This window comes from Acanthopagrus latus, chromosome 4, assembly GCF_904848185.1.
Source record: "Acanthopagrus latus isolate v.2019 chromosome 4, fAcaLat1.1, whole genome shotgun sequence".
Classification (NCBI taxonomy): domain Eukaryota; kingdom Metazoa; phylum Chordata; class Actinopteri; order Spariformes; family Sparidae; genus Acanthopagrus; species Acanthopagrus latus.
Genome location: NC_051042.1, coordinates 5,526,927 through 5,553,314, shown reverse-complemented (window position 1 = coordinate 5,553,314; position 26,388 = coordinate 5,526,927). Strand labels below are relative to the sequence as shown.

At 41.4% G+C, this 26,388-nt stretch overlaps 2 protein-coding genes across 9 annotated transcripts in view; one reads left to right on the top strand and one right to left on the bottom strand.

Annotated features, from left to right (window-relative positions):
* Window positions 1-8,928, top strand: part of coro2ba (coronin, actin binding protein, 2Ba) — a 52,019-nt gene extending 43,091 nt beyond the window's left edge. For 5 of the 7 annotated variants that reach the window (XM_037094610.1, XM_037094609.1, XM_037094608.1 and 2 more), the window contains 9 exons: window positions 770-919; window positions 1,390-1,554; window positions 2,672-2,788; window positions 2,905-3,009; window positions 4,181-4,277; window positions 4,525-4,637; window positions 4,803-4,893; window positions 5,728-5,867; window positions 6,660-8,928. In XM_037094610.1, coding sequence (XP_036950505.1) covers window positions 770-919; window positions 1,390-1,554; window positions 2,672-2,788; window positions 2,905-3,009; window positions 4,181-4,277; window positions 4,525-4,637; window positions 4,803-4,893; window positions 5,728-5,867; window positions 6,660-6,794 — 1,113 coding nt within the window. In that variant the 3' untranslated portion in view covers window positions 6,795-8,928. The remainder of the gene's footprint in view (window positions 1-769; window positions 920-1,389; window positions 1,555-2,671; window positions 2,789-2,904; window positions 3,010-4,180; window positions 4,278-4,524; window positions 4,638-4,802; window positions 4,894-5,727; window positions 5,868-6,659) is intronic. The other 2 variants (XR_005074527.1, XM_037094607.1) reach the window with 2 other exon arrangements.
* An 847-nt stretch (window positions 8,929-9,775) lies between these two features.
* anp32a (acidic (leucine-rich) nuclear phosphoprotein 32 family, member A) lies at window positions 9,776-17,182 on the bottom strand. 2 transcript variants are annotated; one of them, XM_037094613.1, is made up of 7 exons: window positions 16,617-17,182; window positions 13,575-13,724; window positions 13,369-13,491; window positions 13,086-13,284; window positions 12,881-12,996; window positions 12,737-12,791; window positions 9,776-11,044 (listed from the first exon to the last, which is right to left on the bottom strand). In XM_037094613.1, the coding sequence occupies exons 1-7, from the start codon at window positions 16,668-16,670 to the stop codon at window positions 10,980-10,982; spliced, it is 762 nt and encodes a 253-aa protein (XP_036950508.1). In that variant the 5' UTR covers window positions 16,671-17,182; the 3' UTR covers window positions 9,776-10,979. The 2 variants fall into 2 exon arrangements, with proteins under 2 accessions (XP_036950508.1, XP_036950507.1); XM_037094612.1 differs by having other exon boundaries at window positions 9,776-11,047; window positions 16,617-17,179.
* Window positions 17,183-26,388: the final 9,206 nt, after the last annotated feature.

Sequence of the window (26,388 nt, the reverse complement as noted above, 5' to 3'; positions counted from 1 at the left end):
AAGTCTTATTTAAACTCAGGTTACAAAGACATTTAGCATTTTAGATATTATAGAAACATCCTTATTTAAGAATCTCATAGGCTAGAATGGCATAGATGTCTTAAATTCAAATAACCACTTTTGTTAGGTCTGTAGGCTAACACAGTGATATGGATAAATACTGAAAAATTAGGATTGACATGCCAAACCATGACCCCTAGAGAAGCTATTACTGATGCTAGCCTGTTGGAGAAGCTTATGTAGATCGTAGCCTGTTGGAAAACCTGACAAGCACCGAAAACCCGACCAGCACCAAAACACAGCATATGCTGGTCTTGCTGGTGACTGGTTTCCTGCAGGGAAACTAACATCAGGGTTGCCCTGTGAGAAGCTATCACAAATGCTAGCCTGTTAAGAGATGCTACCACTGATGTACACACACTGGTGAAGCTAAGACTGATGTTAGCTTGTTGGAGAAGCTAATATCAGTGTTAAGTCTGTTAGAGAAGTCAAGACTGATTTTAGCCTGTTGGAGAAGCTAATATCGATGTTAGCCTGTTGGAGAAGCTAATATCGATGTTAGCCTATTTAAGAAGCTAGCTGGCCTGTTAACTTCAAACTTCCTGGACTGTGTATTAATGGGTTAACAGTATATCCTCTTCTCCGTGACATGTTAAAGCCCTTTCTTTTCTTGTCCATAATAGCTAGCTAGTTTGTCATGTTTGTGTGTGTGCCTTACAATTAGAAACTGTGTGTTCACCTTTGTTTTCTGTGTGTGTGAACGTGGCAGGTGCGAGTATGGGAGATCCCAGAGGGCGGCCTGAGGCGCAACATGATGGAGGCGGTGCTGGAGCTGTACGGGCACAGCAGACGGGTGGGTCTGATCGAGTGGCACCCCACCAGCAGCGGCATCCTCTTCAGCGCTGGCTACGACTACAAGGTACCACATCAGTAACCACAAACACAAGTAGCGGGAATCAGCACAGTTCTGCCAAATTTTCCCTCTTAGATACTGAAAGACTTTTAGGTATCATCTCTTTATGTTTTTTGTTCATTTCAGGAGATGCTTTTGTGCTGGATTACATGACTTACTTGATCTTCTTCAGACAAAATGAGGACTATAAAACACTAACAGAACTATCAGTCAATGAAAACATAGTAATTGATTGCAGCCCCTGTTTATTGAATTCCCATCAAAAGGCTTGAATATTGAGATTTGAAATTTCCAAAGAACCGAGCTGAGACATTTAAACTCAGCCCTCTCTACTTTCACTGTGGACATCAGCAGAGGTTACTGCCTGTAAAGAAAAGCAAAATCAGATTCCATTCACAATATCACAACATAACAACATCACTGACTCAAGCACATCTAACACCTCCACCCCAACAATCCTCCCCTGACTGTATCAGATTCTGATCTGGAACCTGGAGATCGGCGAGCCGGTGAAAATGATCGACTGCCACACTGACGTCATCCTCAGCATGACCTTCAACACAGACGGCAGCCTGCTGGCCACCAGCTGCAAAGACAAGAAGCTGCGTGTGATCGAGCCGCGCTCCGGGTCGGTCCTGCAGGTGAGGGGAGGAGGGGGGAGGTTTTATGTGAGTGTGCATGTACATAGAGGCCATGAGAGCTTTATGTTCAGACGACCCTCACTGTGAAACTGATGCAACTGAGGAAACTGCGTAGGCACAGAAACGATCTGTTATCAGGACACTTAGCAGTCCTACGTAGGTACTGAGATACTTTGAAGGCTGTGTCGCCTTCTGGTCTGGTCTGTCTCTGATCCTCACTATTTGAATGAATATATTTGTTGTCTATAAATGTTAATGCAACAGTATACAATGGTATTTTAAGCAGTTAAGTTTCGGGGAAGGCACAGTCCTTCTGCAATGTAACAAAGTCAAGTCCATTGATTTTCCAAGTTTGTTGTGGATGAACTCGCCTGCACTGAGCCTTGACCTCAGCTCCATCATACATTCGGGATGAACCGGATCATCAACAGCGAGCCAGGCCTTATCATCCAACATCAGAACCCGACCACACTAATGTTCTTTTGGCAGAACGGGAGAAAATCCAGCAGTCAGGTCCCTAAAACTCGTGTAAAGCCTGAAACCAGAAGAGTGGGTTCAGAATGACGCTCATGACCATCACATGTTGTCCAACATTTGGACTTATCGTCTCTTTCTGTGGAGAAATTGAAGTTCTATTTTTAAAGCAAACATTTTAATCGGTGAAATCAAATCTACAGCCTATAGTTAAGTTGATGGTTTTAAAAATATCCACCGCTGTTAAATCAAACTAAAAATTGCTACAGCTGGTTCCAACCATGTTTCAGCCACTTCATTAATGTTTGGCCTTGATGGTCTTTGCTGCCTGACCACCATGAAACGGTCTCTGATTAGACTCATTAGCTGAACCCCTGCTGCACCGAGCGGAGGGGATCAGAGCCTGACAGCAGGAGGAAGAGAACAGTCATGAACATGTTTTGTACCTGAAATACATTTTAACTTCAGGACCTTCCAACAGAGCTTTGGTTCATCTTTAAAAATACATTTGGTGGTTTGCAAAGCTTGTGGGCTGGATGGAATTATTAAAATCTTGAAAAGAATGTGCTCAGTGAAAGTTGTCACATCCTTTCTTTGTTTTATAAGTCACAAAAATAATAACTGGCTGTCTTTGTTTCACCAGCAGGCTAGCTGTAAGAACCACCGCGTGAACCGAGTGGTGTTCCTGGGCAACATGAAGCGACTGCTCACCACGGGGGTTTCTCGCTGGAACACCCGGCAGATCGCTCTCTGGGATCAGGTTAGAAGACAGCACCATATGGCTCATGTCTGTAATGCCCGAGTGGGTGGAGCTGGTGTGTGTGTGTGTGTGTGTGTGTGTGTGTGTTAATTCCCTGTGTGTGTTGCTCTTCCCAGGAGGATTTGTCCATGCCAATTGTGGAGGAGGACATAGACGGCCTCTCGGGACTGTTGTTTCCCTTCTATGACGCTGACACACACATGTTGTATCTGGCAGGAAAGGTAATTGGTCACAACAAGAAGAAATGATTGTTATATATAACCAATTATTCTCTTTTTCTGTCATAAAGTCTCAGGAATGAACCAAACTGTGTAGTGCACTGAGGTTTTCTGAATAATAATGAAATAAATGAAACGGATGGTGTAGTGTACACAGGTGTGTAGGAGAGGTACAGGCAGAAACTCCACCCACAGAAATGTAATAAAACATCTTGGTCACAGTCTTAGAGAGACAATAACATCGTGACAGATCTGATATTGCTCTGTTGGTGTTGCTCCTACAACATCATAATTAATATTGTTCCAGGGCCAGTTGTGCTGTTGTGATGTCATTGTGTTCAAACTCCTGTTGGTGATATTTCATAGTGCCAGTAGAGTCCCCGTTGTCTTGTCCTATGTTATCTCATCTAAAGCCATGACATTACGGAATCATGATCGGTCAGTTACAGTGATGCTCAAGGAACAACACCAGCACAGATATATCAGACTGTTCCTCACAGGGTTTTAGACCATCAGTACAGTTTTAGTTATCAGCTTTACAAAGGTAAATATGTCCTTTTTGTAGCCATGAGAACATTCATGCATATACATTATTTACAGTGATAAATGAACAAGAGAGCTGAACAGGGCAGCCATTTTGCATCCTTATAACCACACGTCTAGGAAAGTAGAAGGGCCTCATAACTGAACTGAACAAACAGATCGAAGTAATAACACAAAGATGAAGACACAAATACCGGGGCGATCGAGGCGCTCCATGTGACTGCGGAGTGCCTCCATCACTGAAACACAGTCGTATATCTGTTATGTTCTCTGTAAATGAAAACAGAGAACAGTCTGAATGTCTTTAAAAAAATGTAAGATTTCAGACATCTGTCATAACAAAGTCACACATTTTCCCACATGTTAAAACAACACAATACTCCGAGTGCCGTAAGGTTTTAGATTATAAAAAGCCTTTCGAGCGGTTCGATGTTTGCTCAGCAGAAGATACATTTTCACTTTCCTCCTCTTCCTCTCTGTCAGTTTGAACTTCAGGCATTTAAAGATTGTGGGTAAAACATTTAAAGTCAGCACAGTCAGCAGGAAATAAGATGACAGATGACATCGTTGACACGTCCAGAAGCCTCTTCCTGAACTGTGAAGTAACAGCCACAATCTGGTGTCCTGACAGGGCGACGGCAACATCCGTTACTTTGAGATTACGTCAGAGAAGCCATACCTGCAGTACCTGATGGAGTTCCGGTCCCCAGCGCCACAGAAAGGACTGGGTAAGTCAATTGTCCATCAGTGACATATGATGTCCCCCGCTTACAGCAGAAAGAAATCCTCACCTCTCCATCAGCAGGTCTGAGAGACAGAGACTTTGGCAGAAGCAAAGACCCACATATTCTAAACATTCCCTCATTATAGATCTATGAGCTTCTCTTACTGGTCATATTGCAGCAGGTTGATGTCGCTGGTTGGCTATGAATTCTGGGAAGTCATTTCACCACACACCTCTGATGTCATCTGCAGGTGTGATGCCAAAGCACGGGCTGGATGTGGGAGCCTGCGAGGTGTTCCGCTTCTACAAACTTGTCACCCTGAAGGGTTTGATCGAGCCGATTTCGATGATTGTGCCACGAAGGGTGAGTCAGTGAACCAGAGAGGGTAATCAAGTGATTTGATTCTCTGATTAGGAATCGTTTCAAACCCAAGCAGAGCACAATACAACCTCTTTTCCCTCTTAAAATTAGATACCAACTATGTAAGATCTGATCAATAACATGAATGTGGTGTTTCCTGGTTCACAGTCCGACACTTACCAGGAGGACATCTACCCCATGACAGCAGGAACAGAGCCGGCACTGTCTGCCAGTGAGTGGCTGAGCGGCATTAACAGAGGTATCAACCCTGTGATTGTTTTTTTACTGCTTCAAAGGTTTCAGGCAACATTTTAACAGAAGCACACGTTCTGTTTTTCCCAATTATGAAGCATGTTTTTAAGTTTGTCGGATTAATCGATGAGTTGTTTCATCTATAGAAGGTAAATGAAAATGGTAAAAAGTGTCGATCAGTGTTTGCCCAAAGTCCAAGATGACGTCCACAAACATTTTGTTTTGCCCTGAACCTGAATTGCAAATAGTTGCGATTCATTTGAACGTCAGAAACTGATCGATTGATTGTTGCCACTCTTAATCCCTGAGTCTTTCTCTCTTGTTGTGCTCTTCCTTGCCGACTCTCTCACACAGTCTCACTGAACATATGGCTTCTATTGTCACCGCCACTGTGCACACTCCCACACATACTCACTTCTAATCAAGATCATACAACTTAAACCAGCTCTGATTAACATTTTTACTGGGTTTTTAAATAAAGTGATTTCTTTTTGTTGTCATCTCCACTGTTCAGTCTGTCAGTGTGTCTGCTCTGACCATCAGTGTATCTTATAACAAAGGGCACAAGCTGTCGTTTAAAGGACAGCGTTACCTTCTCTGATGTGGAAGTAATTCCATGTTCGTCAAACACTCCCAACGCTCTAGACTCCTGTGTGAAGGCCAGTTTGTAGAAGATGTCCACGAGCTAAAAAGCCGCCCCAATTAAAGGAATTAGACACACCCAGTTGAAGAGCAGCACGGAGCAATAATAGCTTCCCTGTGGTGATGCGCGGAGGAGTTAAGCCTCTTTGTGCTGGTTTTCTCATGTTTAGGAGTGTTTTTGGTCCTTTGTGTGAAACAGACCCAGTCCTGATGTCCCTGAAGGACGGTTACCACCGGCCAAATCAGTTAGTGTTCAAGGCCCCGGTGAAGGAGAAGAAGAGTGTGGTGGTGAACGGGATTGACCTGCTGGAGAACGTCCCGCCCAGGACAGAGAACGAGGTACGTGGAGAACAGGAGCTGGGAGTCGCTCTCCACCAGGAGTCCTTAGAGCTCTGACGGCGGAGGGAAACACACACCGTTCTGTTTTCTCAAGTTTTGCTGTGTTGTGTCTTTATTTTAAGATTTTTCTCACCACAACACGCTTGAATTCACTGGATGATTCAGCTCGTTTACTGCATCACAACCAGCTCCTGAACAACACCTGAGAAATCAATTACAAACAGGCAAAGTTATGGCTCTTAAACTGCATCCTGATATACCCTGCGCTTTTCATATAGTGCTTTCTTTTTGTTATGTATTTCAAAAATACAAGCTGCAAATTGGAGACAATTATCATTTTAGCTTCTCTGTGTTAATTATAAATAGGATGGGGGAGATATTTTGGCAGAATTTGGATCCAAACGCCACATTATCTGGACTTTGTGGACTGATAGTCAGTTTATTGCATGAAGAAAAAGACCAACTAACAGACTAATTGAACATAAGTGTAAAAGCCAAATGCCAGAAGGTCAAGTTGATTTTACTGAGTTCAATCCTGACCTTGAAAAGAATCTCACGGTCCATGTAGTCGCTGCTCTTTCAGTTATATCACAGATATGTTATTAGATATAATCATCCATGTCATGTGGTTTAATAGGTTTAATCAGCAGGATAATGAATCCATACTTCCTGTTGTGACGTCAAAATGTTTTTCCATCTCTGCACATTCGCCACATGTTCCTCCTCGCCGTTCACGCCTGCTTGTTGAAGTGTTTTTGTTTCATGCGTGAGTGTCTGTCTTTCTCCACGTAGCTCCTGCGGATGTTCTTCCGGCAGCAGGATGAGTTGCGGCGGCTGAAGGAGGAGCTGACCACCAAGGACGTGCGAATACGTCAGCTGGAGCTGGAGCTCAACAACCTGAAGAACGTTAGCCCCAACAACGTCTGACCTCCGACCTCTGACCTCTGACCTCTCAGCCTCCTGGACTGGCAAAGCTGCTTCCTTTGCCCCCAACTCTGACCTCCAACGAGCTTCTGAGCCCTCCCGCCCCTCCCTTTTATATATCATAACTTCATTCCTGCCGCCCTGCGTAGTGCACACGATAACATGATAACTGTTGGATAAAGTCTTAACTGGTGCAATTACTTGATTATTGTAATAATTAAATAAATGATAAGTAATGGAGGCAAGGCGGCGTTCATTGATCGCCACCTTAACAGGAAATCGATGAGAGGGAAGGTTTAAGATCCAATCAATGAGGTATTATCTGTGTTTATACAACTTAATATTCCTGATCCAGCGTGCTCTCCAGTGCTCGGATCAGCTATAGCGATCTCCTGTGTGTTTATTCACTCTGCCTCCCCTCGTCGTTCACATGGCAATACGCTGATCACCATGCAAAGAAGCCCCGACACTCGTCCTCCTGTTCAGACGGAACCATCATCCTGTGATCGCTCTTGCTGAGGCAGAACTGGAGGATAAAAAGACTGCCACACTGGCTCCTGTTTCTCTTCCCTAAGGCCTTAGACCCTGCTGCAGACACAGATTGCAGCGAGCTGCAGCATCCTCTCAAAATGGCTGACGTGAAGTGGTTTTGCAACAGACAGACGAGACGAGCTTTTGCAGAAATGGATCATGTTTTCCCACAGAGCTGCTTTCCCCCTACGTCTTTTCTCACTTACGAATGTTGTTGGCTGTAAATTTACTTTACAATTCTGACATATAGCTACACAGATGTAGTCGTTCTTCTCAAGGACTGTGGATAGTTCACTCACTGGAGGTGTTTCATGCTTTATTTAAAGGAGGGAAAGCAGCGGGGGGACGTGGATCCAGAGGTGGAGGACTGCAAAACTACTCGAATATAGTCTCAAGGGAAGCTTTGCTGGTTGTTCTTGGTTTTTAGGGCTAATTTTGAGGATGGGAGGGTTATGTATATTTGCTTCTATTTATTTGTCACATTTTACCTTTTTAGCTAATAACATGTATATTTGTTAATCCCTTTGTTTTTGTACGACGTGGCCGCGCAAGTTAATGATTGTTATGCTTGATAGATTTTTTGCTGAACGTTTCTGGTTGACACTGTACCTGCAACGGTATTAGTTCTTCGACTCCAACAACATAACTTCACATAAGTTATAAACATGTATTCTTGCCTCCTCCTAACAGTACAGAAAACTGTAATAATAACCATCCTTTTACATTTAAACTAAGTATATCACTATAACTGAACAGTGTTGACCTGTAGATGTGTGTGTTGCTCTAGAGACTCCGGTTCATCGCCCTCTGCACTTGTACCATCAACAGACTTTAGGCCTGATTACAGTTTAAATGCCTCTGTTTTACCACAGAACTGTATTTTTGCCCGCAGACTGAAGTTTAAAGAGAAAAGGACACTGGATCAACATTTGACTGTGCCGCCCAGGTTCAAGCAGCTTCCAGAAAGATGCTGTTGAACATGTGTCTTTAATCCAGGTTCAGTGAGAATCAGCCGGTTAGTGCTGTTTCTGCTATTGGGATGAAGTAGAACATAAGTCTCACATCATGGGGGGGTCAGTTAAAACAATCAGAATAAAAACCCTTTGAACGTAGACTGGAACCAGTGACACAGTCATGGTAAACGCATGTGTGTGTTTCGCAGGAGACATTAAAAGGCTACTGAAAGTAAACAGGTGGAAAAGGACCAGAGACGAATCAGCTGCAGAGGACAAACAGGTGAAGTTGCAGGTGGAGTGATGCCATGTCAGGTGATCTCATTCACAGTAGGAATAAAATCCACCACTGAACTGTTGCAGGACAGAAAAGCTTTCATTCTTTTTAAAGATTCACATTTTTCCTCTTACCTGCAGTACTGTTTATGGATCTAGATTGTTTGGCCATAACTTGCCAACTTTTGGATATTAAAGATGTTTTCCTTGCTTGCATACAGTAATGCGAGACGTAATCTCAGATGTAGAACTACTGAAGCGTCACTGCGCTAAAGAACACATCCACTCATTGTGACAGAGTAATGTAAACATTAATGTCCGCCTCCTTCGGCTGAGCTGGAACATTAACTGGCATCTTATCCAATTAGTAGATGCACGCTTCCTTCTGCACAGTGATACAGAAAGAAAATAGTTCCTACATGAAACAACAGAGTCTGTGGATTATCTTGAGTGACTGACCGGCTCATGATTTCTGGAAGGAGACATTTACTGCTGAGTTTTTTAAAAGCATCATTTTGTCTTTTTTTGAGTACCATCTGAGATCCATTTTATCTGAAGGAAAACAGTCATGATTAATAGAAAGCGCTGCAGGTAAGAGGAAAGATGTTTTAGTTTCAGTTTGTGGAGGACTGAAACTGACAAAATGTATTCTGCTTCAGCAGTCAGTGTCCCCTTTAATGAACCCGATGAAGCAGATATTGATAAAGAAATGCAGAAAGAAAATAAAGAATTAGATACTTTTTTAAAAATTAAGAAAATGAATAAATAAAATAGAAAATAAAATGATAGATAGTTGAATTAATACAAAAGGTAAATTGAAGCAGAGATATCAAGTTATATCACATTTAATGAATTAAATAATGTCTAAATTTAAGATCAGTATCAAATATCAATATCTGTATATTTGTTGCATGTAATGGCAGTCAGTTGAATAAAAGGGACATTTATATATTTATTTTGGAATTTGGCAGTTTCAGTCCTCCATAAAATGACTGAAACTCTCCTTGTACATTGATTACCTTTTAGAGAAACAAGTAAAACCCAATCTTTAATCTTTAATGCACGTAGTTCACAGTATCTCATCTGTCTGCTGTGAGATAATACATCCTCGTTCAACTTTCCATGTAGAGAAACAAAATGATCACACCTGACGACTCAAACCTGGAGCTTGTGTATAGACACACACCTTACTGTCGTACAAGGACCACAACGCAACACAACACATATATAAAAAGGGATTTATTGAAGTGAATGGGAGGAAAAAAAGAAACAATTTTGGCTGATGACAGTGGATTTAACATAGAGTGAAAAATCACTGAGGTAGGCCAATTTGACCATGACGCATAATAGTGAAAACAGAGTCCAAGTAACTGACCGTTTTCCAGAGTTTACACTTTGAAACAATACATTTTCAATGCACATAAGTTGCGGCTGTAACCTCCATTTATATCAAGTACTTCTCTACACTACCACCACAAATCAAACATTGCCACCTGTGTGTCACAGAAAGGAACATGGAGAAAGCGATAAATGACTTCTGATGTCAAACAGTTCTCTTTATGGAAAGATTATGCATACAAAGTTATGTTCAAATTCAAGAAATGTCACACTGCGTTACTTTAGATAAAGCAGCATACATATTTAATATCTTATTACAAGTCATAGTTTCACCTCAGTTGTCTGTTTCAATGTCTGCCGTCATCAAAGAGAATACAAAAAAATAGATTTGGTCATTATTTACAAGAACACGTAATTTCCGAACTATCAAAGCTGAGGGTTGAAGGAGGAGGAGTGGCTTTGACAAGGGCAGACATTTTTTTTTTGTTATGGTTTAAAAATATGCCCTGTGAGGGTCACACTGTGCATGTTCAGACACAAGTTTCACACCAGGACAGCAGAGAGTATTGGCATACTGGTGACACTACAAATACATAACTTACATTTAAAAAAACAGAAAGTACAACGCAAAAATAAGTTTAAGACGAGGAGAGGACAGCCATACATGAAATCCAGTAGTTGACTTTAAAATGTATTAGACATGCACTCTTTTTTTTTGTTTTCGTTTTGTTTTTTCTTTTGAAGGGGGGGTCTTAAAATACGTCAGAAACTGGTCTTACACAAACGGTGAGAAAACAAAAAAAAAAAAAAAAAACATTTCTGAAAAAGGTTTATCTTTGCTAATATTCGTTATTACAAAATTGGTGTCCACGAAGCAGTTAAAAGTGGACCGTAAAGACTGGAACACAGGAGCATCAAAGGTACATAAATTGAACTTATTTCTCCAGACAACCCCGTCTACCTGACTGGCTGATAACAAAAACCACTCCTACTGCAATATGAAACTTGGGGAAAAAATACATGGGGCTGTTGGGAAGTGACTGGGAGATACAAGTTTAAAACAGTTCACAACTTAGCTTCGAGAGGACTCTCAATCGTCCTCATCTTCCTCCCCTTCTTCATCCAGTTCCCTTTTTCTCTTCTGACCTCGCTCTTCTTCTAGAAAACAAAGAGGCGCATTTAAAGACACAAACACCACAGAATGTTTCCTGGTGAACTTCTCTTTCAGGTTAATGCGTCGTGACGACAGCAATGCTGGCTCCAACTGTATGCGGTTTTCACATTACAAGACAAATTTACGTCGCTTTGTGATGGACAATAAAGATTTTCTGAATCAGCTGAGTCCCAAATCTGTACTATATACTTTAGAGCTAGGACACATATCCTGTGTGACCATACAGCCTATAACCTGTTATATTCTTCATGTCTGAGAGATATTCTACAAATAAGGGCACTAAAATTGTAGTGGAATGCCAGTGTGATGTCAATACGACTATCCACTGATACATTTCAAAGAATTGCAAGGCTTCAACAGACTTAACATGGGTGCCAAAATGAAAAGCAAGATGTCTGGCCATGTGTAGCTCAGCAGAGTACGTTGCCCAGTTGTTGGAGGGTCTAGTGTGTTCAAACAAGCGACAGATTTAAGTAATCTCAAAACAGAATTTAAAAATTGCAAGACATTTAAGAGCTTCCAGCTAACAGCTGGTGCAGTTGGTGTTAAAACAGCTCCAGTAACACTTCAACTTCAGATGGAAAAAAAATCCTTTTCTGACATTGGTAAAAACATATTGTCTGCTTCTTTGTTGAGTTTGATTTACAGTGAAACTCACATGACACTCCACATGATTGCCTTTTGCTCAGCACAAAATGTATTATTTCCTGTCGGCACAAAAATAGTTGGAGGTTTCCTGTGGAGTAGCACCATGGAGGAGTGTTTTTATAAGTGTGTTGTTTGTATCGTGCACATGCGGGAGGACACATGCGCAGTTGCACAAGTAAGTGGGCAGCGTGGCACAAATGAAAATCCTGCCTGTGTTTACCGTGATAGTCTGTTCATGTTTTTGTTCTATGCTGCTGTTGCTGCACATCACCTGCACAGACGCTGGAGCACTGAGCTAGTTTAAGCAGACTTGTATGCAAGAAACATACTGTTAAACCTGTCACAATAACTAGGTTTGTTGGATGAGCACAATTGACTTTTAATTATTAACATTAAGACATTGGAAATGGAGTGTTTTGGGTTTTTTGGGGTTTTTTTTTTTAAGTGTAGCTGCTGTTAGCTCGTAACCGTGCAGCTAGCAGTAGTATTCACGGACTCTTCCAGGACTGGGAGCTCAGAGCAGCGGGGCAGTGTCCATGTTGTTTACTGTCACCTCTCAAGGTACAAACTGGCTAGGGGATGGTTAGCATGCTAACTCCAACAGATATCTGTGCAACCTATACAAAGATGACCTCAACCTAACGTCAAAACTGTTATTTCTTCACATTCTGTTTTAATTTCAACTTGATTTTGATTTTACTTTTGACATATTAAATATACCAAAAATAAGTATTACGTAAACAAACAAAGAAAACAATAAATAAAATGTGAAAAAATGATTCAGTAGTCTAAGCAGTAGTGGCTAGTTATGGCATCAAATGTTAGTGATAGTCTTTTGTATACAAAATGTGTACAGTAAGTTGATGATGTAATTACCGTGACACTCCTACATATGATTGTAGAAAACTACCCAGCATTTATAATGTTGATTACCTTCATACTAATAATACACTATAATGATCCATATACGTATGGAACTGAGACACCTTCAGCTGTAAAGTCAGCCAATGTTCTGTTTTACTCACCTTCATCATCTTCATCATCGACCTCTCTGTCGTTCAAATCTTCTTCCTCTTCCTCCTTTTTAAGAAGACAAAGTTAGTCAAGATATCTCAGGTGAAACACTTTTACATTTACTAAATGAGAAATCTAATTTATTCTCAGCCCACCTCGCCACTGAGGTCCTCCTCTTCTTCTTCTTCATTTTCCTCTTCATCCTCCTCTCCCTCCTCTTCCTCCTCGTCTCCTGGTGCTGTATCTTCATCGTACTCCTCCTCGTCTACGTCTGGGTGAAAGCAGTTGGGGTAGGGTTCGCATTAGCATATTAAAGAGATGCTAGAAAGAGAGAAGCGGGCCACATGACCTCTGACTCACCATCTTCATCATCCTCGTCATCGTCCAAACCCTCAGCGTACACCTCGGCGTCAGAGTCTGGCGCCTCTTTGTCGTCTTTGTCGTAGCCGTCCAGGTACGTGAGCTGCGGTAGTAGCTTGAACACGTTGTCTCTGTATTCGTTCAGGTTTGTCACTTCACAGTTAAACAGATCTAGGCTTTTCAGCGTCCCCAATTCTTTCTGCCAAAAGACAAATCGAAGTTTGGTGAATAATACAGCCAGCTGCATCACGTCGAGTACTGTTTTAGAAGCACTCTCGCTTACCAACGGTTCTATTGTGCTGAGGTCTTTAATCTTGTTTCCACTGAGGTTGAGATGTGTGAGGTTGGGGCATTTTGCTGCCAGAACTTCCAACCCTCCTGAGATCCTGTTATCACTGAGTTCAAGCTGTTGATCGATCAAACAATCAAAATATGTAAAACCTTAAAGCCTTAAACATTTATAACTGTTCTACGTAGATAGACACCCACCTTTTTGAGTTTATTTAGCTTCGGCAAGTGGGCGACTGTCGTCAGTCCAACGTTGATTGTGCTTAGAAACTCCAGCTCCTCAAATTCGTCTGTTAGACCTTCGATCTTTCCTTCATTTGAGCGACAGTTGTCTAGCACAAGTTCTTTTACCTGAAGAACAAACAGAAACATCTCATCAGAATGTGTCAAATTAATATAAATAGATGAAAATACGTCAGAGTTCTTTGTCAGGACATTTCAAGGTTAAAACGTCTTCCATAGAAGTTTGGTTTTAGTCGCTTTATGCTTAAATTCCCAGCAGAGTGAAATGTGACTTTACTTTTAAGTGTCACTTTGGACTTCATTGTCTGCCAACTGAACAGACTGTGAAAATAGTAATGAAGTATTTGGCACATTAAATCGATTGTGTTTCAGCTATTGGAAAGCTCAACATGTTCTATTCAAGCATTTTTCCTGACTAGGCTTCATATTTTAGAGAGTTAAATTAAGGAGCAAGCAAACACATCGATATTCATTTAATCTTAAGACTGTATCTGTTCTCAAGTAGCTTGTGTTACATTTACTCAAGTGTTTGTACCCAAGTGTCATTTATTGACACTTTATACTGCAGTGTATTTTTTTACTCCACACAAAACATATAAGTCAGCTTGTAACATGGTGATCATTCACCTATATATCAAACTGCCACGCAAACTACGAAGTAGAGCTACCATTAGTCAATCGGTCCATTTGTCGATCAAAGGAAATTTAGATGCTAACTACTATGATGATAAATAAGTACGTAAATTAAGGACAGCTGTCAAACAATTGCTGTTTCCTAATCTGCAATGTGAGGAATTGATGCTTTGGACTGTTGGTTGGACACAAAAATCAAATCTGGTGACCTTTATTGACTAAATGATTGATCGATTAACTGGAAAAATAATGAGCCGATTTATCTGGAGAGAAATGATCTGTTAGTGGTAGCCCTAACACAAAGTGGATTAAGGGGCACTATGTAGTTTTGGAGCAGAAATTAAAACTGAGAATGTCTCTATTTACATTATTAATGAAGCAATAATACCAACTCAGAAATATATTTTTTTTCCATGAGTGAATAAACAAGCTATTTTCAGAGGAAAATAAGGTCCCAGAACACTGTTTGAAGCTAGAACGGTGGCAGGGTCCGCCACATGTAAACAAAGGAAGGCAGAAACTGTGTTGTCCTCTAAGGTCAGTTTGTTAACTCGGTCATGAAAACAAAGAGACTTTGTTCATTTAGTTTGTTGAGACATACATAAAGAGCTTTCTCTGCTCATTAAAAGTTCTTGCGCAAAACTACATATAGCAGCTTCACAATAGGCTCTGTGCTGAAGACATTATAATAATGCTGCTTTCAAGTTCACATAGTTCTGACAATCAAATAATGTAGGCATATATATATATATATATATATATATATACATATACATATATATATATATATATATATATATATATATATATATATATATATATATATATATGCTGTTTACGGTTAAGTAAGACTGAACAAACGTCACATTAAATTTAAAAAAATGTAACAAGCTAAATACTGTCTAACATAAAATGTTCTTACATGGAGCTAGTCCTTCAGGAGCAGCTACACAAATGCATCATGGCCTGCACTACAGCGTGTCAGCGGATTGATATCTCATTAGTGTGATGTGGTCTCAGGTGCGCTGTTATCGGATATTTTACCGCGGCCTTGAACGTGACTCAGCCAATCAGCACCGAGGACCGGAACTATAAACAACACCGTCCATCACCAGATCAATACTCCGTTCACACATGCCATCAAGTATCGCGATGCACTGGCTTTGCTCTCACTACGTAAATATCACATTTAGCTTCTTTTTCAGTCCGAGCAGATGTAACGCGACGGTTCGGAGGCGTTTGTTTCCGCCCGGTACCGAGCTGAAGTGTAATGAGAGCTGTGCGTGAGTGAAACAGACCTACGAGTCGTGCACAGGGTCATTTGTGAGTAGGAGGGGCAGCCGAGGCAGATTAGATAGCTGCCAGGCAAACGTTTCATTGTGTCTCGCGCTAAACTGTTGCCGATTGGATCGATGGCGTGTATAGACTCCTAATAATCCAAAGGTATGATCAATCGATCGTCATGTGTGTCGAGTGAACGGGATGTTCGCGGTGTTTCGGATTGCCTTTGTTTCTCGGTAAAATGGCGGCTTGTCCTAGATCTGGAAAAGTGGAGCAACGGCGCGGCTCGACGATTTGTTGTCATTGTGTGTCTCGGCCTCGCGTCGACGTCGACAGAACCTCGACGAGCCAAGTGGACGAACACCGAGCGGTCCAGAACCAGGCGAGGAGTGTGTTTGTATGCATCGCGCCGCCGCGTTCTCGGGTAACGGTCCGTGCTAGCGCCGCTTCCTCCGGCCCGTCCGTGCTCCGCGGCTCGGCTCGGCTCGGCGGCTGCAGCAGGCTCACCAGTGCGCGCTGCTCCGTGTTCCCTACGGCTCCTGCACAAATAAACGAGCCCGTCCGGACAGTTCGTGAGCGGCTGTACGTGCAGGATGCGGCTCGGATCGAGGCTGTGATCTTTATGCATCACTGATAATGTCATGACTTTGAGTATCCGCATCCTTAACGCGCCAAGTGCTCGGCTCGAACGTGTCGGTGTGGAAGGTGTTCTCCCGTCACAGCGCATCAGACGCCGAGTCAACAACAACACGAGCGGGTTTTAAAAAAAACGAGCCGCTGCGTTCGTAGATGAAAAGTTACAAATATGGCTCCTCGCACGGCTCCTTGTTTATACCGCTGGCTCGAGAAGCGGTGCTGCATCTCTAACTGCTCATCACAAACGTGATGCTGGAGCCGAACAAAAGTTCCGCCAGCGTCCCCGTAGCACCTGCCGGCTGTAAACACGCTCCCGGCAATGTGACCCGAGCTCTCCATCATCTTTTAACTTGCAAGAAACTTTGAGTCCCCACGCCAAGACATCACACGAAGGATTCTCCATTAGCTGAGTGTGAGACGGTACCGAGCGAGATGTGAGGTCCAACTTACGTCTGACGGAGTGCGGTTCCGCAACTCTAGGTGAATTCTTTTCTTCATGTCCATCCTGGATCCGCGCGCCCGGGATATGATACACACTTTTACAAAATTACTGCAAATGCAACTAGCAGCTCCAGAACAGACTGCTGTTGTTCATTCAAACTTGATCCGCTCGGTGGGCGGGAGCTCGGCTCGGGATTGTCGTCACCGCCGACCAATGGCAGCGGCCGAATGAAGAGGGAACGGATTTACAGACGCACGGGCCAATGGAGCCTCCCCTTTTAAACTGGGTGGGGTTTTGTTGTCGAAGTTTGGCTGTTTGTTAACTTCAGTTTACATGTTTAATGTCTCACACAGAGGTTTAACACTGAACACACACGTCTGTCAGAGTGTGAGCCTCAACACCAGACCTCCACTGGACCTCAGGTTCTGATGGTCAGAGCTGGGGGTGATGTGGAGCTCTTATTTATTGTCATTAAACAAGGTGCACACAACACACTCATCCCAGAGTTTACAACACAAGAGCAACAAAGTGACAACAACAGAAGAAAAACACTCCCAGTAAAGGAATTTTAAAACGATATGTGACACAAACAAGATGTTTTAATCAAAACTGAAGCAGGACTGGTTTAAATTAATAAATAATGACAATGATTTGAACAGGTTTGCACAAACGATTATATTTTTTTATCGATTCATCCACAGATTATTATAAGATAATCCTTAAGGAGTGCAGAACATCCTGGGCTTTAGCCCCGCAGACAGTGTTGCCACAGTTAGCTTGAAAAAGTAATCTGATTACTGATTACTCCTTTAAAAAGTAACTTAGTGACTTTACTGATTACTTCTTGATAAAAGTAACTAAACTACCTTACAAGTTGCTTTATTTGTGACATTCAGCGGCTGCCACCAACAACCCCCCCTGCCTCAACATAAAAATGACAACCAGTTTTGCCCATTATCACTTTATTGGAAGTGCATTTTTAACAGTAACCAAGCATGGCATTGATAGTAGTAGGGATCTTGTTTATTATGGCACCAAAGGAAATTTTGAAAATTGGGCTGTTAAAGATGCAATTTCAACTTAGTTTGAGAAGGAAATGAAGGCCAATCGTTGGGATCCTCATTGTCATGTTTTAATCACAAATAAAGCTAATTTTCCCTCACTATGGACCTACTGAGTAATGTTTATGTTGCACAGGTCTTATAATATATTAGAGCAGGTAGAACATTCCCTATAATTTCTTCACTTCACTGTCTATCTGCATTAGGCCTACAGTAGGCTCTGTAGGGTATTAAGAGAAAAAACCATTGTCATTTACCAGAAACTACACACCCAGACTACACCCAGGACCACAATTCAATTTTTCACAAACCTGAGCTGATGGAAGTATTATCAGGGGCTGGGGGAGATGATGTCTCACTCACCACATTTTCTTGCTCTGGCTGTGACATTTTTTTTCCAAAGAACCTCCATATACCCACAATAACTAACTACTCTAAATGCTGCAATGATACCAAACAGTAGGCTAACAGACGAGCTCTGGTAATATCAGTGAGGCATAGAGGCGGAAAGAATAATACTGATGTTGAATTTGCAACAAATTATTCTGACTCTGCCCATATATTGGCATCTGCCATGAGGAAAGCCAGGCCAGCTTCTGCGCAATTTGCGCTGGTGACAGTGTTGCATTTGTGGCTGCTGGTCGTTCCATACGCAATGACATAAGAACCTCTGGAGCTGTTTTCATCATTAGGCAATTGTATTTGATATTTTTTTCTTTTCTTTTTAAGGCACAGAGATCCGGGGGTTATTCCCAAAACAATCAGGGCTATAGCCGTGTATGCCCAGGTCTAACAACGGGCCTGTACAGCAGCAAAGGGGATATAAATATATTTAAAGCAGTAATAAGTATAAAACTATAAGTGAAAAGACGGGAAGAACAATATAAAATATACAAATAAGCAAAACTTAAAAGATCTTTATGACATTGCAGCTAAACATTTTACTCAGACTGCATTTTAGTGCAAAAACGGCTATAAAAATACTTTATTAACATTATTTTCATCTTTCACTGGGTTACATTCTTAACATCAGTCCTGATGATAACGACCAGATATTCATTCATCTTCTGGATTTTAACCTTTTCAATTTTGTTGACATGATGCCACTGTTTTTCAATGAAAAACACAATTATAAACTTCACATAGTATTTCTATGACAGTGTTTTACATGGAGCATTTTTTTATTCTAATTTTTTTTTTTTCAGTTTCAGTTGGGCGCAGTGTTATTATGAGGCAAAGCCCCCTACAGGATACAGGGGGAACGACAATGTATCTGGTCTATTACGAGCCAAAACATATCTAGTGAAAGATAGTAAAAATTACAGAAACTCCTCCGGGACAGAATGAAGCCTGATGACATGATCGTGTGCTGTAATGACATTAGCTGTCTGTAATACCCACAGGGTTTATGGACCTATTCTATGAGCTGAGGCTGAAATTGAACACCTCTTTCAAAATGTTTGTGTATGCAGTGTAACTGATCCAAAAATTAAAGTGAAAACAAAACATAACATGTTTCAACAGTTGCGTGAGGGCTGAAGGTAGAAATTATGTAGAGCTCTTATTTATTGTCATAAAACAACATACACCAACACTTGTTCCGGTATTTACAAGACAAGAAGGAAAACATGAGACAACCAAAATATAATCACAGAAACAGTTTTGAATAATATGTAACACAAACAAGATGTTATACTCAGAACATGACCGGTGAAAAAAAATGCAGTTTACTTTTCGCTAATAACTGCCATAATACTTAATGATTAATCTGCAGATTATTTAAGAGAAGAATATTCTTTATTATTCCTACAGTGGGGAAACTTGCATTAGAACAGCAGCACAGGGGAGAGCAGAAATAGAGAGCATCAGCTTTAAAATGGTAATAATACATGAGGATAACAGCAGTAAGAACAACAGAAATGAGAAACAAAACATCAAGATATTTACAACACAGCACATCGGGCTCATGTAGCAGACTCACATTTTGCACTGACCACAGAGTGAGTCTCCAATGGGGAACCAACCAACGTATTTCATATATTATTAATGATTCACCGATAAGCAACTATTAAGGCAGCCGACTATCAGTAAAAGGAATACATTCAAATTTGCCACTAATGATTATTTTCAAGACGAATCATTTGTTGTATAAAATTAGAGCCTGACTAGTATTCGGGCAATTTTTTGAGGACCGATGCTGATGTTACAGAGTGAAAGATTCCAGTATTGATTCATCAGCTGGTATAAACCCCGAAAATGTGGTTATAAAAAACTGACAAAACAATCAACAGTACACTTTATTGTCCACAATGACCTCAGTGCACTAAAACCACAGACTTCACTGAGAATGTAATGATTATAAATGACCCCACACATCTTTTATTCTCCATTATAATGTCTTTAAAAAATAAGAGCACATCAGACAACATATACAAGGTTGATCAGTTCATCCAAGCAGTATATCGGTCAGGCGCCATATAGAACGTAAAAATAAAATAAATACATGGTGAAACACGCTCTTCATAATTTCCTAGAGCCCAAAGCGACATGTTTGACTCTTTTTTGTCCTACTAACAGTTCAAAACCCCAAAGAGAAGCGGCGGACTCTTACATTTAAAATGTTTTTACCTGAAAAATGTCTGGAACAAATGAGTTATTAGACAAATAGGCAACTATTTTCACAATCATTTAATCAGTGTGAGGAATTAAAAACCAAGTAAAGATCACAGCTTCTCAAATGTGAACATGTCCTGGTGTCTTTCCTCCTCTGTGACAGTAAACAGAATATCTTTGGCTCGTGGACAAAACAAGACACCTGACGATGTCTTCTTAGTGCTTCGTGAAACACTGATGGCCATTTTTCATTTCTGACATTTTATCGATAAAACAACCGATCGATTGATCGAGGAAATGATAGAGTAATCGACTACCATGATACTTCTGTCTCCATTCCTTTAGGGGTCATTGTAACTGATAATGATATTGATTGTATAATATCAGGAAACTGATATTTTCTGAGATGTGGTGGGAAAATGTCACAACAAGATGCAGCCATATAACAGATGTGAATAAAAGTTGTAACCTGTAGATTAAATCTTTGAACATTACGTTGTCATACAAATGGGACATAAATGTGTATTTATATTTGACTGTGACATTAATACATGATAACTTAACTACAGGCAACGTGTACAACTATATTTAAAGGTTATTGATTTGTAATCTATAGGAGGAATCTCCTCTATCAGCTCATTTAAGTAAGCACTAAAGTGAGTGGATGTTTAAAAGATTCTTATTTTAGGGTTCACAATTATATTTCAGGTGACCAGCACAGCAGGTCTACATGCTTTAGGCTTGAAAAACTCAGTTTCCTCATGGTTCAATGCAGCAACACTCACATTCCCGCCTGAGATGCCCAGTTCGAGCTCTTTCCTCTGTAAGATGTGACAGAAGGAGAGCTGTTGATTCTTACGGTTTGCGTTCAAATGATCAGATGTTGCTGTCCGTTGCATTTGCCCGCACAGAACTGGGAAAAGGGGCTTTCGTCTGCTCTGCTCCTTCTACATGGAGCGTGCTGCAAAAAGACTGGAAAATAATTGAAGTGATTTCTTTGAATGCTATTAAATCCAGGCTGAGAGCGCTTGAGACAACCTCCTTTACTTGTACCTTTTTTTTATATAATTTTAATTGCTAATTGTTTTTTTTTACAATTCAAATTGCTGTCCGTATGTTGTGAGTGTAACTGTAATTTTTTGCTGCCACTTGGCCAGGACTCCCTTGAAAAAGAGGTTTTTAAATGGGACTTTCCTGTTAAAATAAAGGTTAAATAAAAGAAGCAGAGTTTTCTGCAGGAGCTTCTGTTGGCGTAGACTTTTTACATTCCACTTTCACAAGCACAAGAACCTTTTTAACACACTGGAGGACAGAAACAAACAAATCAAAAAAGCATAATAGGTCCCTTTAAACGAATTAAGATATATAACTGCAGTTTCATCTTTATGGTTTTGTGGTTTTTCAAAGTCTCGCATGACAAACTAGTTTACATTTTCATAATTTTAAAAAACAATAGATAGCTTTACTTAAAAAAAAAAAAACACGAGAAGCTATCTATTGTTTTAGAAAACAACAAACAGCTTCTCATGTTTTTATGTAGTAAACTTATCATCTGAGCTGGGTTCTAGGAGGTGAACTGTCTGCAGGTGTTGGCAGGTTGCACAGCTCAGTCAGCTCAGTACACTGTTGATCCACAAGGGGGCAGCAGCTCTGTTAGTCTATAATCCACATTTACAAGTAAACTCTTGCTGTTCAGTTTTGCAGAAAACATGAATAAAGGTTGCTGATGAGGACTATAACTACACTCCTCACTCAGTAGTATCTGGTCACATGTATGGAGAGAAAAGGAAGCAAACACATCAGTGAGGCAGTCGTCTGCCAAGTAGAAATACATGCCCATGGTTATCAGGAGTCTCACTGCTTGTCCTCTGACTTTATTAGTGTGAAAAATACTGTGCACGCTCGTGATAAGGGGGACTTGTAACTGCCAATAACGACATTATTGGTGTTTTGCAGCTCTCTGCCCGCCGTCGGTCGTCCGTCTCCTCTCACTCTGCAGTCTGAGCTACACATTAACTCCCAGCTTTATTCCATTAGTGTCAGACAGGCTGCAGTTGTGAAAGCAGCACACATGCATCATGGTTAATGAGGCTTAACAAAGGGGAACACCAGCAATTTAAACTTAACATGTATTATTAATCCGGTGGAAACAGTGTTGAAGGGTAATGAATACAGTGCGGCGGAGCTGCTGAATGTGGGTTTGTCTGCTGCACCGAGACAGTGGACATCTGTTGAGACTGACTCAGAGCTCTGATGGAAGAACAGACATTGTTCAGATATGTCAAGATCATGTTTTATGGCCGCAGCGTTCCTCAACCAAGCTTTAATGTTCTCGATGTCTTGAGCATCATTTTATGCACATTTCCACAACATTAAGCCGGATTCCGTCTTGAGATCCAAACCAGAATTTATGGTAAGTCTCTGAGGAATTCAGCAAAGTTTGGTTGCACGACATCACTGACCGACCCAGCAGTGGTTCAGTGGGATGAAGAGGTGAAAGAAGGAAAAGAGCCACTAGAGGGCGGCTCAGAGCTTTTATCCTCCACCAGGGTTCACTGTGGGAAACACCCAGCCACTCTGAGCAGGGAGCCAGTACATCTCCATGCATCTACAGCTCAGTTCAGCTCTGCAGCATGAGTGTTTTTCTGTTATCAGTTATCTGTGCTGATTTAGCCGCAGCATCATCTCCACCACTGTCGTTTGACTCGTCACCCTATTTTTGTGTAATGATTCTGTCCTCTTCTATATTTTCCTTATTGTAAATTAACTCTGAAAACACAGTAACGAAAAACTGTGACTCTCTCTGACAAATAACTGCTACGACTGACTAATATGTTGATTTGATTTGATTTATTTGCCCAGTAAAACAAAGCAGAAGAAACACACCCCTCAAGTCCTAAAGGCCTCAGTATGCATCACGAACATGCAATCACAAACAGCATAACTCCGCCAAGGTCCAAAAGTTCAAGCTTAACCCAATGTCAAATAAAACACGTTTAAATCTGCTGGATCCAGATTGTTATTTGTACTCACTCACAGCAGCCACCAAAACACATCTGATGCGATGAAGATCATTACAGCCTAAAGAAATGCACAGGAAGGCTTTGAAAAAATGTCTCACAGTGTCAACGAGAGTGAGAAGAAGTTCCAGGATCTGTCCCGTACCAAAAGTTAACGGGTCTATTCCGGGTTGAGACATCGTCCGTCCACGTTTCGTTGAATCAGTTCAGTAGTTTTTGCGTCATCCTGCTGACAAACCAACCAACAAACTGACAGGAGCCGAAACATATTCACGAGTATCGGTACTGTCCATTCAAAACGAGCCATACGGTGCAGCTGCTGATGTATTTTTAACCAGATTTCTTTTCTTCTAGAAACCAATGTTTATAGATGATATAGGAAAAACTTCATATTGCCAAAACAAGCGCCCAGAACAGGGAGAAGGTGGAGGAGGACTTTGTGTTTATTACAGATAATGAGTGAAGCATATAGAAAATAATGGCATCACTTTGTCGTGTAAATGTTGCTTTATTTATATTTATAGCCTAAAATCACAAATCCAGTGTCCTCAGTGGGCTTTACAGTCTCCACGGTGTACGACTCCCTCTGTCCCCTCCGCCTCGATTCGGTTCAGAGAGAATCTGATTCTTTTGGAAAATGTTTAGTTGAGGTAAAGCTTCAATTACCTTTTCCCTTTGAATGTGCCATCCACTGCACACCAGCACTTTTCCTTTTGAGGGTAAATACAGTAATCCGTCTGTGGTTAACAGGGGTTAATAACAATCCTTTTATCACCAAGCGTCTAGCAATCTGCCGCAGTTAGAAAACACCTCATTAGCTCTGTATGCAGCCTGCTGAATCAGACCTTTCATTCAAACACAGCGTGAGTGATATCGTGTTAACAGGAATGGTTTTTAAATTTGACTCTCCTAGGAGAACAGTCACATTTCCACAGTCGGTACAATTACAGAGTTTGATTTACTTCAATAAACATCCAGTTGTTCTAGTTCCCTCCAGTCAGAACAAGTTTTTCTTCCTCCAGTGTAACGTTTGAGCTTCACTCTGTAGGATGACAAATGTCCAGAGTTTGACATAGAAGGCTGTTCTCACATTCATTTTTTTCCCCTTTTATTGTTACAGAGGTGGTAAAAATGTATATATTGTTTGCTCAAGTAGAAGAACACATAGTTGTGTGAAAATGTACTGATTCGACGACCTTGATCAGGTGAATGTACTAAAGTACATTATCAAAGTAAAAAGTTTCCCTCTGAACGATGTACGATACCAGTCATTTTTGTGCAAAGCTAACTGAACCTAATGTCATATCAATATTACTGTAACACCCCATAAAAACCTACAGGTAGGATCAGTGGGATTTGTCCCAGCTGTTCCTGAACGCGCCACAGAGACAGTCAGTTGAGTCTCATTCCCAGGACGTCACGCTGACACATGTTGAGCAGCAGCAAAGTGAGAAATGCAGGCAGACGCAAAATAAAAATAACCAATAACCAACGCCTGTAGTTGGCTCTAGTTTGAACTCTTCCCTGCATGACAAACACAGGGTCGCCTGTTCAAATCTTGATTAACTTGACAAATATGATGTGACATATTTTTTATGTGTCTTCCGTGTGTTTGCCAGACTGCTTGCCTCATCATGTCAGAGCGGTCTGGCTTTAACTAAACAACTTAACTTCAATTCTGGAACAGGAGAAAAATGCGTGTTTATCCTCATAACTCCTGGACGAACGACCCTTGACTGTGTTTGCAATGTCAGTGACTCACCACGATCACAGATGTCTCACCATGTCAGAAACCGCTTCTGTGAGGCCATTTTGTCGGTTGTTTATCATCACAAGAGAGAGAGTTTGTGAATTTGAGAGAGTAATTCTTGTTTAGATTGCTCAGAAAATATACGGCTCATCCAAATCCAAACTATACAGAACCAGAACTGGAAGAGCTGCTGCAGACTAACATGTTTCTATCTTCTGTTTGAGGAAAATCTTTTTTTCTCTGCTGAAGCCTCCCAGCTGCTGGACTTTGAATTTAGATCAGCCTCCGTCATTTGTTTACAACTTCTTGAGGCTTATATCTGCAGAAATGGAGCATTTATATGAAACTCAACGTCTGAACTAGCTGCTGGTGAAAGTGGCTGATCTGTTTGTTTAGATGTTGTATTGATTCCTCTGGGTTGTGTTTTTGGTTTTAGCTCTGTCCTGTTGTATTCTGTAGTTTTATCCTCTTGTGTCGTGTCATCACTTTAGTTCCTAGCTCACCTGTGTTCCTCCTCAGCCTAATGACATCACTGACCTGCTCCTCAGCCTCTCGTTAGTTCAGTTTGTATTTAAGTCTTCTCTTTGTTTGTCCGTCTGTTTCCATCCTCACATCAGTTCCATCTCTCCTGCAGGCTCCAGTAGGGCGCTTCCTTTCCCCAGGAACATGTTCCAGCTCCAGGGGGAGCCCGAGGCATCGCCAGGCCAGATGAGATACGTTATCTCTCCAGCGAGTTCTGGGTCTGCCTCAGGGTCTCCTCCCAGTTGTACGTACCAGGAAAACCTCCAAAGTAAGGTTTGCGCCCAGGAGGCATCCTGATAAGGTGCCTGAACCACATCGGCTGGCCCCTTTCGTGCCAAAGGAGCAGCTGCTCTACACCGAGTTCCTCACCCTGTCTGTAAGGCTGAGCACAGCCGCCCCACGCAGGAAACTCATCTGGGCCAGTACCCACAGCTCGTGGTCATGGGTGAGAGCTGGAACGTATTCTAGATCGACTGGTAGACAGAAAGCTTTGTCTTTTGGCTCAGCTCCCTCTTCGCCACAAGGGTCCGATTCACCAAACCACCTTTTCATCTCACGCTCCACTTTCCTATGACTCATTAACAAGACCCCTAGATAATTAAATGCCCTCGCTTGAGGCAAAATCTCACCCCTCAAGGACCATGGCCCCAGACCTAAAGGTACTCGAACACCAGGTTTGATTAAAACTTGCTAGCCACATGCCCTGCCTCTGTTGTGACTGTATTTGAGTATCAACATGTATCTCTTATGCAAGTGGTATGGATAATCATTCTTTTTATTTTATTTTCTGGGTTGTTGAGCAGGGTTGTTCTTC

What these genes read in the sequence shown, in the direction of transcription:
- anp32a (XM_037094612.1), bottom strand. Translation starts at nt 16,670, where the DNA reads ATGGACATGAAGAAAAGAATTCACCTAGAGTTGCGGAACCGCACTCCG. An exon ending in TCAGCACAATAGAACCGTTG is followed by an intron (nt 13,285 to 13,368) that starts GTAAGCGAGAGT and finishes GTCTTTTGGCAG; the next exon opens with AAAGAATTGGGGACGCTGAA. An exon ending in TGACGAGGATGATGAAGATG is followed by an intron (nt 12,997 to 13,085) that starts GTGAGTCAGAGG and finishes GCTTTCACCCAG; the next exon opens with ACGTAGACGAGGAGGAGTAC.